Source organism: Phoca vitulina, unplaced genomic scaffold (genome assembly GCF_004348235.1).
Source record: "Phoca vitulina isolate PV1807 unplaced genomic scaffold, GSC_HSeal_1.0 scaffold26, whole genome shotgun sequence".
Taxonomy (NCBI): Eukaryota; Metazoa; Chordata; class Mammalia; order Carnivora; family Phocidae; genus Phoca; species Phoca vitulina.
Window position 1 is genome coordinate 22,759,813 of NW_022589729.1, and position 9,277 is coordinate 22,769,089.

Here is a 9,277-nt window from a genome sequence, read left to right on the forward strand (position 1 = left end):
CTCTGCAGAACAGGAACCCAGCCCCATCCTCCTGCCCTCTCCTACACCCCTTGCCACATGCTCAAAGCTAACCTGGCCTACCCTTCACTCCTGGGCAGCCCAGAGAAGGAGGCCTTCAAAAAGAGGGCAAAACTCCAACAGGAAAACAGTGAGGAGACCGACGAGAATGAGGCTGAGGAGGTGAGGGACTGCCCCCGTCCCCTCCCCTCTACATGTTTACCCCTCCCCACCGTCCCTGCTGAGTGGAGGGAACCCCATGACCACCTTGGCAGGGTGGGGGAGGGGCTTAGGCCTGCCTCCAGTTGAGTTGGTCCCTGAGCTTCCTCATATGGCTGACTGGTTGCCGTGGTGGTCTCCATCCCTCACTTCCCCCACCTCATCCCAAATGGGTGAGGCTGGGCAGGGAGGCTCTCCCAGAGGGGCTCTGCCCAGGCTGTTGGGGGAGTCAGGTGGTACTCTTTCGGGACTGGGGGTGGGCACAAAGGGCCCTGACTGTGGTCTGCCCCGTTCCCCACCCTCTTGACACACCTGAAGCCTTGTCCAGACTCCCTTGGCTTCTGGGCTCTCCTCCCTGAGGCCTGAGTGAGGAGGCCCAGCCTGAGTGAGGAGGGCCCACTGGCCACCCCTAATGGTGCTTGGTGCTCAGGAGGAGGAAGAGCGGGACGAGAGTGGCTGTGAGGAGGAGGAGGGGCGTGAGGATGAAGACGAGGACTCGGGCAGTGAGGAGAGCCTGGTGGACTCGGACTCAGACCCTGATGAGAAGGGTGCGTGTGCCCAGGCTGGGGCAGGGGGAGGCGACTCGCCAAATGGCAGGTGCCCGGGGTGGGCTGACAGTCAGCACTGGGCCCAGAGAAACTGCTCAGACCTTCCAGTTACAAGACCCTGAGCCAGATGCCTCTTGGCTGGGGTCAGGCCTTACTTGAATTCTCAAAGAATGTGGACGTCCGGTGCCTGGAACTCCCAGACATGACACCACCACCACCACCAACGAAAACAACAGTAGTGATGAGGATGACAGTGCTCATTATAGGCAGGCACCGCTGCGCTCAACCCTCCACGTGGCATGGGGTTTTCAGTTCTCACTACAACCCTGTGCATAGGTGTTCGGAGCTCCCCCAAGCCCCGAGAAGTCTAGTGACTTTCCCCAGCGTGGTAGGTGCAGAGCCGGGCCTTGAATGGTGCCAAAACCCACTCCTCTAAATGGGGGCACCTGCCCTGCCACCATTTCTGACCCACAGCCCTCCTTCCCCTAGGCTGGGTCCCATGCCAGGTAGACCTTGGCCTCTAGGGCACAGCAGGGGTGGTGGGATGCCTAGACATCCCGCCCCCCCCAGATCCTGGGCCAGCCTCCAGTTTCTGAGGCCAGTCTTCCAATGTGTCGCCCCACCTGGCGGCCCTTACCCACCATGGGGCTTATCGTTGCCTCCAGCCTCTGGTCACTGACTGGCCGTGGCCGACCAACAGAAAGCCCCAGCACCCCCTCCCGCCCTAAGCCCCTGGCACTGGATGGAGCCTGTCTCTGCCCCACAGAGGTGAACTTCCAGGCCGACCTGGCCGACCTGACGTGTGAGATCGAGATCAAGCAGAAGCTGATCGATGAGCTGGAGAACAGCCAGAGGCGACTGCAGACTCTGAAGCACCAGTACGAGGAGAAGCTGATTCTGCTTCAGAACAAGATCCGAGACACACAGCTGGAGCGTGACCGCGTGCTGCAGAACCTCAGTGAGACCACCACCGCCCCCCCCCCCCCCCCGGCCCTCCCTTTCCCCTGAGGCCCCTCCGCTGTCACAAGCCCCCCCGCAACTGGCACCTTGGGGATCTACCCGGTCTTCTGACCCTTGGACTGTGGCCCTCTGACCCGCTGTCACCTCTATGTCTAACCTGACTTCTATGCTACATTTTACATTTATTCTTATTATTTTGTTAGCATCTTGAGTATTAGAATCCTTTATTTCCCTAGGCACATGGACATGATGTGCCATGGGCATGATGTGTCCTCAGCTTTTTTTCTACATTCAGTTCCTTGCGTATTTTCCTTTAAACCCATTTACAAACCGACCTGTTGCATTCTATCTTCTTCTTCTTCTTCTTTTTTTTTTAAAGATTTTATTTATTTATTTGACAGAGAGAGACACAGCGAGAGAGGGAACACAAGCAGGGGGAGTGGGAGAGGGAGAAGCAGGCTTCCCGCTGAGCAGGGAGCCCAATGTGGGGCTCGATCCCAGGACCCTGGGATCATGACCTGAGCCGAAGGCAGACGCTTAACGACTAAGCCACCCAGGCGCCCTGCATTCTATCTTCTTTATAGTTGCTCTTTAGCACATTCATTCAATCACGGTTTCATTCATTCGCTCTTACAGAGCTGACCTTATTCTAGGCGCTAGAGATATTGGGGTGAGCAAAATCCCTGCCTCGTGATGTGTACGTTCTGGGGGTAGAGACAGACATAAATAAGATAAATAAGCGGAGTCTGTGACGTGCCTGATGGTGATCAGTACCATGAAAAAGACGGAGCAGGGAAGGAGGACAGGGCGCGGCGGGGAGTGGAGTGGAGTTTTATAAAGGGTGGTCATGGAAGATGTCACGGAGAAGGTGACATGTGAGCAGACCCCAAGGAGGTGAGAGAGGGCTGGCAGAGAGTGAGCAGGGGCTGAGCCCTGCAGGCAGAGAAGATGCCGAGCCCTGGGGGCGGGAGTGTGCCTGGCATGTGGTGGAATGACAAGGGGCAGGCAGCTCGAACACAGCGGCAAGAGATGGGATAATGGAAGAACTACGGGACCAGGTCACGCTCGTCATTTTAAGGACATCACTTTCTTCTCTGAGGAAGACAGGAAGGTGTGGAGTTTGGAGAGAGGGATGGGCTGTAGGTTTTAAAAGCATGTTGGGGGTGGGTCACTGGCTGCTCAGAAGGGAAATGAAAATGGTGGCTGGAGGCCAGTTAGAAAAGTGTTAACGAAGATCCTAGTGAATCATTAGGGGAAAAAATTTAAGAAAAGAAAAGATCCTGGCGAAAGAGGATTTAGGCAGGAGGTGGTGAGGAGTGGTCCTGTTCTGGATGCATTTCGAAGGTAGAGACAAAAGGTTCTGTTGATTGACTGGGTGGAGGATGTAAGAGGAGCCAAGGATGTCTCCAGGCTTCAAGTTTCTGGAAGGGTGGTGATGACGTCTATGGAGACGGGGAAACCTGCTAGGGTGAGGGAGACAGAGCTTGGGAGTCTGGTTTTGTGCCTGTTAAGTCAGAGATGTCTGTGACACATCTCCATGGAGACGCCTGTAGGCATTTCAGGAAGCAAAGGTCAAGGTTAGAGAATCTGCTTATTCCTTCTGCTCTGGCCCACATCACTATCTTCTCAACTAGCTCTTTCCTTCCCCCTGGCCTGGCCCTTTCCTCCAGTCATGGGTCCCAACCGAGCCAGCAGGAGTGGACCACAGGACCCTCGCAGGAAGCTGGTGACAGGGGGCTTGGAGATTTTGAGATGAAAACACTCCCTCAAGGTCCAGTAGAATGTCGGAGCAGGAGGGGGAGTTGGCATCTTCCAGCCTGATCCCCTCATTGTGTAAATAGGAAACAGGCACACAGACGGGCGTGACTTGCTCACGGTCCCTCAGGGAGACTCGAACCCAGGCTCCTGCTCCCCGCCACACGCCCTCTGAGCCCGAAGCTGATAGAACGCTTGGGGACGTGGCACTGACAGGCGCCTCTTGCCGCTCTCAGGCACCATGGAGTGCTACACGGAGGAGAAGGCCAACAAGATCAAGGCGGATTACGAGAAGCGGTTGCGGGAGATGAACCGGGACCTGCAAAAGCTGCAGGCCGCGCAGAAGGAGCATGCGCGGCTGCTCAAGAACCAGTCCCGCTACGAGAGGGAGCTGAAGAAGCTGCAGGCCGAGGTGGCTGAGATGAAGAAGGCCAAGGTAGGGGTCAGGGGGGTGGCCATGGATGTCTTCTTAGAATCCACTTACCGTGTTAAAAATAATCATCGCTGTGAGCGTGGACAGTCTTCTTGAGACACAGCAGCATTGCCTAAGTCAGCCGCTCCTGGTCCTGGACACTGTCCTCTGAGCCGGGGTCAGTTGTTATTATTCCTATTTTTTACATGGGAAAGTGAGGCAGGCAACGTTGGGCGGATGGCCCTCCGTCTAGGGGGACACGGCTCTTCCCCAGGAAGCCTCTGACCCCTGACCCCAGCAGATACCACCGGCTCAGGTCAGGCTCGGGCTGCTCTGTTCAGTGCCAGTCCTTGGGGAGAACACTCATTCTGGACCCTGAAGACTCGGCAGCAGTGAGCCCTCCTCTTGTCTGTAGATTCGCCCCTGCAGAGCCTGCCCTCTGAGAGAGAAGCCAACCCCCTCCCCCCCGCCCCCCGCCCCCAGCCCCCTTATAGCCTTGCCTCCCTCCCTCCCAGGCCGTTTCCTCTCAAGACTGTCCTCAGGGCAGCGCAGGCTGGTGATATTCCTCGTCATGTCTGAGGCCTCAGTGGCAGAGGAAGGGTCAGCCTACGCGTGACTCTCATTTCCCTGTCACTGGGGAAGTGTCTAAAGCCCTGTGTACATTGCACTGTCATGTTTCGGGCACCAGGACATGGCGGGAGGGGGCGGATGCTGCAGTATCCCAGGTACACAGCTCCCTATCAAGTTGGGTCCTCTCCGGCCGCACCGAGGCTTCCGTCTGTGCCTTCGCCACAGCTCCGACGACGCCAGGTTCCAGGCTTTCCATACCTGATCGCTAGCCCTGCTCTGGACCGGCATGCTGTCATCCCTGGGGCTATAGTAAGAGCTAGATTTAGGGGGCAAAATGACCTGGGTCAAAAGTCTGACCGTTCATGTCTCTCTGAGGTTCATTTCCTTGTTTCTACAACGAGAATGGTAATGCCTCTCTCGCGTGACTGTCGTGAGAACAGTGCTTGGTGTATAGCATGTTCTCGATAAATGGTGGTGACTCTTATTGTTGTCACTGTGAGCCTGGCCCTGGGATGTGGCTTGGACCCTCGCCTCAGCCCTGTCCGTGGGAGAGAGGAAAGTATTCCACCCACATGGGATAACCTGCCTCCAGCAACCCCTGGCTGGTCCTCGAATGGCCAGACCCAGGATGGTGGCTTGGGGAAGGGGCCACCAGGGGCTATGACATTTGAAAGTGGGGGGCAGGGTTAAACCTTGCAGAGTGGTTACACCGGCACAGCTGGGCTGGCAGGAAGGCCACTCCTTCCGGCAGGTTGCCCAGGTGGTGGGGCAGCTTCAACTCCCACGGAGGAATAGGAGCAGACCCCTCGCTCCAGACCCCTGAGCCCCAAGCCAGTGCTGCCTGGCAGGCTACCGCCCCTGCCCAGCATCCTCAAGAGCCAGGCCCTCCCCAGAGAGTGTAGGTCCCCACTGCCCAGCCCTGCCTCACCCCTCAGCCCCACCACCACCCCTGCCCATCCCAGGTGGCCCTGATGAAGCAGATGCGTGAGGAGCAGCAGCGGCGGCGGCTGGTGGAGACTAAGAGGAACCGGGAGATCGCTCAGCTCAAGAAGGAACAGCGGCGACAGGAGGTGAGGGGCAGCCCCTGGGGGCCGCCACCTTCCTGTGTGCCTGGCTGCCCCTCGGCTCCCACAGCCCTAAGCAGTAACAGTCACACTTGCAGCAGGACACAGCCTAGCATGGGAGGGAACAAGCACAAGAGGCTTCTGGTCCACCCCCTCTAGTGCAGGGGGGTGGGGGGAGACTCGAGACCCAGAGAGGGCAGGCCCTTGCCCAGGGTCGCCAGCAAGCCAGAGCTGGGACTGTGCAGCTCCCGGCCCTGAGCCCACTGGTCCCGGGTTCCCTGCCGTGGTGTGGACGAGAGGCTGAGGGGATTCCCTGCACCGAGAGAACGGTCTGCACTGTGACCTCTGGGAAGGGGAGCCAAACTCGGGGTCCCATATTATCAATAAGTTTGGGCTGCACGAGAATCCACCCAAAAGCCAGGCTTTTGCCTACAGAGCTGGGCAGACCAGGCCGTGGAGCCTAAGTGCGGACCCTGACCCCCCTCTCTCACCCACAGTTTCAGATCCGAGCGCTGGAGTCCCAGAAGCGGCAGCAGGAAATGGTCCTGAGGAGGAAAACCCAGGAGGTGAGCGAGACGCTGCTCCCCTTCTCCTGAGTTCTTCCCGAGTCGGGAGGGACCAAGTCCCACCGGTGGCTCTGGCTCTGGCTTGTCACTCAGCACACAGTGGAGCAGAGCCTGTGTGAGGCCCGTTACGAGGGCCTTTCTCAACAAGAGGGCTGAGGTATGAAGGCAGGGCTGCGGGCTCTGGTCCCAGAGGCCTGAGACCTTAATGAAAAAGGTTGAAGTCTCGGGTGTTCATTTCACATCAGAGAGCCCTTGGCTCTTTCTCAGTCCCAAGCTCAGGCGAGGATGGAGCAGCCCCCGTATCCACCCCATCTGGCACCCCCCAATTTGGGCCTTTTCACCAGTTCCAGGGCCCCCCCGCTCACTGGGTTCCTCTTTTCTCGACCCCAGGTTTCCGCACTGAGGCGCCTGGCCAAGCCCATGTCTGAGCGGGTGGCAGGGCGCGCAGGACCGAAGCCGCCCATGCTGGACTCGGGGGCCGAGGTGTCAGCGAGCACCACGTCCTCCGAGGCTGAGTCAGGGGCCCGCTCTGTCTCCAGCATCGTGCGCCAGTGGAACCGCAAGATCAACCACTTCTTGGGGGACCACGCTGCACCTGCTGTCAACGGCACCCGCCCTGCCAGGTGAGGCGGACGGGCAGGGCCAGGGAGAGGCGAGCCCGGGGGAAGTGGGGTCCTGTGACGGGTCCCCATGGCTGTCAGCTCCGGGGTGGGGGGCGTGCAGGGGCGTCCATGGAGCTGCAGAGGTTGAGAGTGCTCCTAACCAGGTGGGCAGGGGGATGGGGAAATAGGGAGTGGGAATTAAAATAAATACAACAAAATGATTTTAAAAATGCATTTTCCCCCAAAAGAACATATTATTAACAGGGCTAAATGACCGAATACATACAGAAAACCTGAAAAAAAAAAAAAAAAAACTTCAAAAAGGGGAGTGCTCCCAACCAATTCTTTGTGTATCTGTCTCCCAGAAAGAAGTTCCAGAAGAAGGGGGCCAGCCAGAGCTTCAGTAAGGCTGCGAGGCTCAAGTGGCAGTCCCTGGAACGAAGGATCATTGACATTGTCATGCAGAGGATGACCATTGTCAACCTAGAGGCTGACATGGAGCGGCTCATCAAGGTGGGCCTGACCACAGGGAGCCCGGGGCTCCTGCCCCTGCTTCCTTGCCATCTCCCCTCCGCCAGTCCTCTGCCATTTCTGACGTCTCTGGCTCATCAGACCTCCTCATCCCCCTTCCACCCGCTCCTTGTGCCTGCTCTGGGATCCAGAGGTGCAGGGGGGCCTGAGGGAACGGTGGGCAGGGCTGGGCGGCAACCCGAGGCTTGTCCATCACCCTCCCTGCAGAAAAGGGAGGAGCTGTTCCTCCTGCAGGAGGCGCTGCGGAGGAAGCGGGAGCGGCTGCAGGCTGAGAGCCCGGAGGAGGAGAAGGGCCTGCAGGAGCTGGCCGAGGAGATCGAGGTGCTGGCAGCCAACATTGACTATATCAACGACAGCATCACCGACTGCCAGGCCACCATCGTGCAGCTGGAGGAGACCAAGGTGCCCACGGGGCCTGGCCCGGCCGGGGTGGAGGCAGGAGGGATGCGGGGGGGGGGGGCAGCCTCGGTGACAAGGGGTCCCTGCCTCTCCATCCTAGGAGGAACTGGACTCCACGGACACATCCGTGGTCATCAGCTCCTGCTCCCTGGCCGAAGCCCGCCTCCTGCTGGACAACTTCCTCAAGGCATCCATCGACAAGGTGGGCCAGCAACTCACCTCCTGGGGTGGGGGTGGGGGGCCTGCAGTCACAGGCGCCTCTGTCCTCTCCCCTCGTAGGGAAGCCCACGGGCCTGGCTCCTAAGCACGTCACTTACAGGCTAGAGCGACCTGCCTCACCGCCCAGCCTCTGATTCCGAAGCTCTAAAGCTGGGGCGGTGACAACAGGCTCCTCGCTTGCTCTCGCAAGGTGATGCATGCCAGTGGTTGGCACGGTGCTTGTCACATAGCAGGGCCTCCCTTAGAAGTGACCCTACGTGTCTGGTCCAGGCCCGTCCCCAGCAGGGCTCGAGGGTGTTGGGAGAAGTGTGTATGTTGGGGCTGGGGCCGCGGGAAACAGACAGACCACGTTCCACTCAGGAAGGTTTACACTGGAACCTCGGATGTCCCTTGGCATGTCCTGGGCTCCTGTCCTCTCTCCCTGACAGCGGGCCAGAGGATGTGCCACCTTCCCGCTGGGGCCTGTTGTCTTTGGGGACAGACACCACATAGTATGCATGCAGCGTAACCGGCAGGGGGGCCGGGGAGACTCACCCCGTCGGGGGGAAGCTCCTGGCTCTACTCCATGTTACAGGGGACTGTGTTATTCTGTCTGCCAGCGCTACCACAGACTGGGGTCCAAGCAGCGCAGATTGATTTTCTCAGTTCCGAGCTAGAAGTCCGACATTAAGGGTGTCGGCAGGACTGGTTGCTTCTGAGGCCTTTCTCCTCGGTTTGTAAAGGACTGCCTTCTCGCTTCACGCTGTGTTCCCTCTGTATGTGCCTGTGTCCTAACTTCTTCTAAGGCCACCAGTGATATTGGATTAGGGCCAACCCTAAAAACCCCATTTTAGCATAATTACCTCTTTCAAGATCCTATCTCCAAATATAGTCACATTCTGAGGTACTGGAGGTTAGAGTGTCAACATAGGAATTTGGGAGGGTGGGGACACAGTTCATCCCATAACAAGGAAGTGTGGCCTAAGGCGACCTCCTCTAACGTGTGGACGTGAGGAAAGTTAAGGAGGGTGGGGACCACGTCTCTGGTCTGGGGCAGGGATGAGGGTGATGTCGGGGAGTTAGCCCAGTTCTGGGACAGCTACGAGGGTGATGTGTGGGAGTTAGCCCAGTTCTGGGGCAGGTACGAGGGTGATGTGTGGGAGTTAGCCTGGCTCTGGGACAGTCACGAGGGTGATGTCAGGGAGTTAGCCAGGCTCTAGGGTAGGTTTGAGGGTGATGTCGGGGAGTTAGCCCGGCTCTGGGGCAGGTACAAGGGTGATGTGTGGGAGTTAGCCCGGCTCTGGGGCAGGTATGAGGATGATGTCGGGGAGTTAGCCCAGTTCTGGGACAGCTCTGAGGGTGATGTGTGGGAGTTAGCCCGGCTCTGGGGCAGGTTCGAGGGTGATGCCGGGGAGTTAGCCCGGCTCTGGGGCAGGTTCGAGGGTGATGTGTGGGA

General features: G+C 58.5%; 1 protein-coding gene across 4 annotated transcripts in view; it reads left to right on the forward strand.

The window, feature by feature from the left end:
- KIF21B (kinesin family member 21B) overlaps positions 1 to 9,277 on the forward strand; it is a 48,641-nt gene that overhangs the window by 21,355 nt on the left and 18,009 nt on the right. For all 4 annotated transcript variants that reach the window (XR_004301548.1, XR_004301549.1, XM_032422172.1 and 1 more), the window contains exons 12-21: positions 99 to 180; positions 647 to 764; positions 1,531 to 1,722; positions 3,716 to 3,915; positions 5,424 to 5,531; positions 6,023 to 6,091; positions 6,482 to 6,714; positions 7,059 to 7,206; positions 7,432 to 7,626; positions 7,724 to 7,825. Coding sequence is in view for 2 of the 4 variants with exons in the window: in XM_032422172.1 (XP_032278063.1) it covers positions 99 to 180; positions 647 to 764; positions 1,531 to 1,722; positions 3,716 to 3,915; positions 5,424 to 5,531; positions 6,023 to 6,091; positions 6,482 to 6,714; positions 7,059 to 7,206; positions 7,432 to 7,626; positions 7,724 to 7,825 (1,447 nt within the window). In the remaining 2 variants the exon portion in view is untranslated. The remainder of the gene's footprint in view (positions 1 to 98; positions 181 to 646; positions 765 to 1,530; positions 1,723 to 3,715; positions 3,916 to 5,423; positions 5,532 to 6,022; positions 6,092 to 6,481; positions 6,715 to 7,058; positions 7,207 to 7,431; positions 7,627 to 7,723; positions 7,826 to 9,277) is intronic.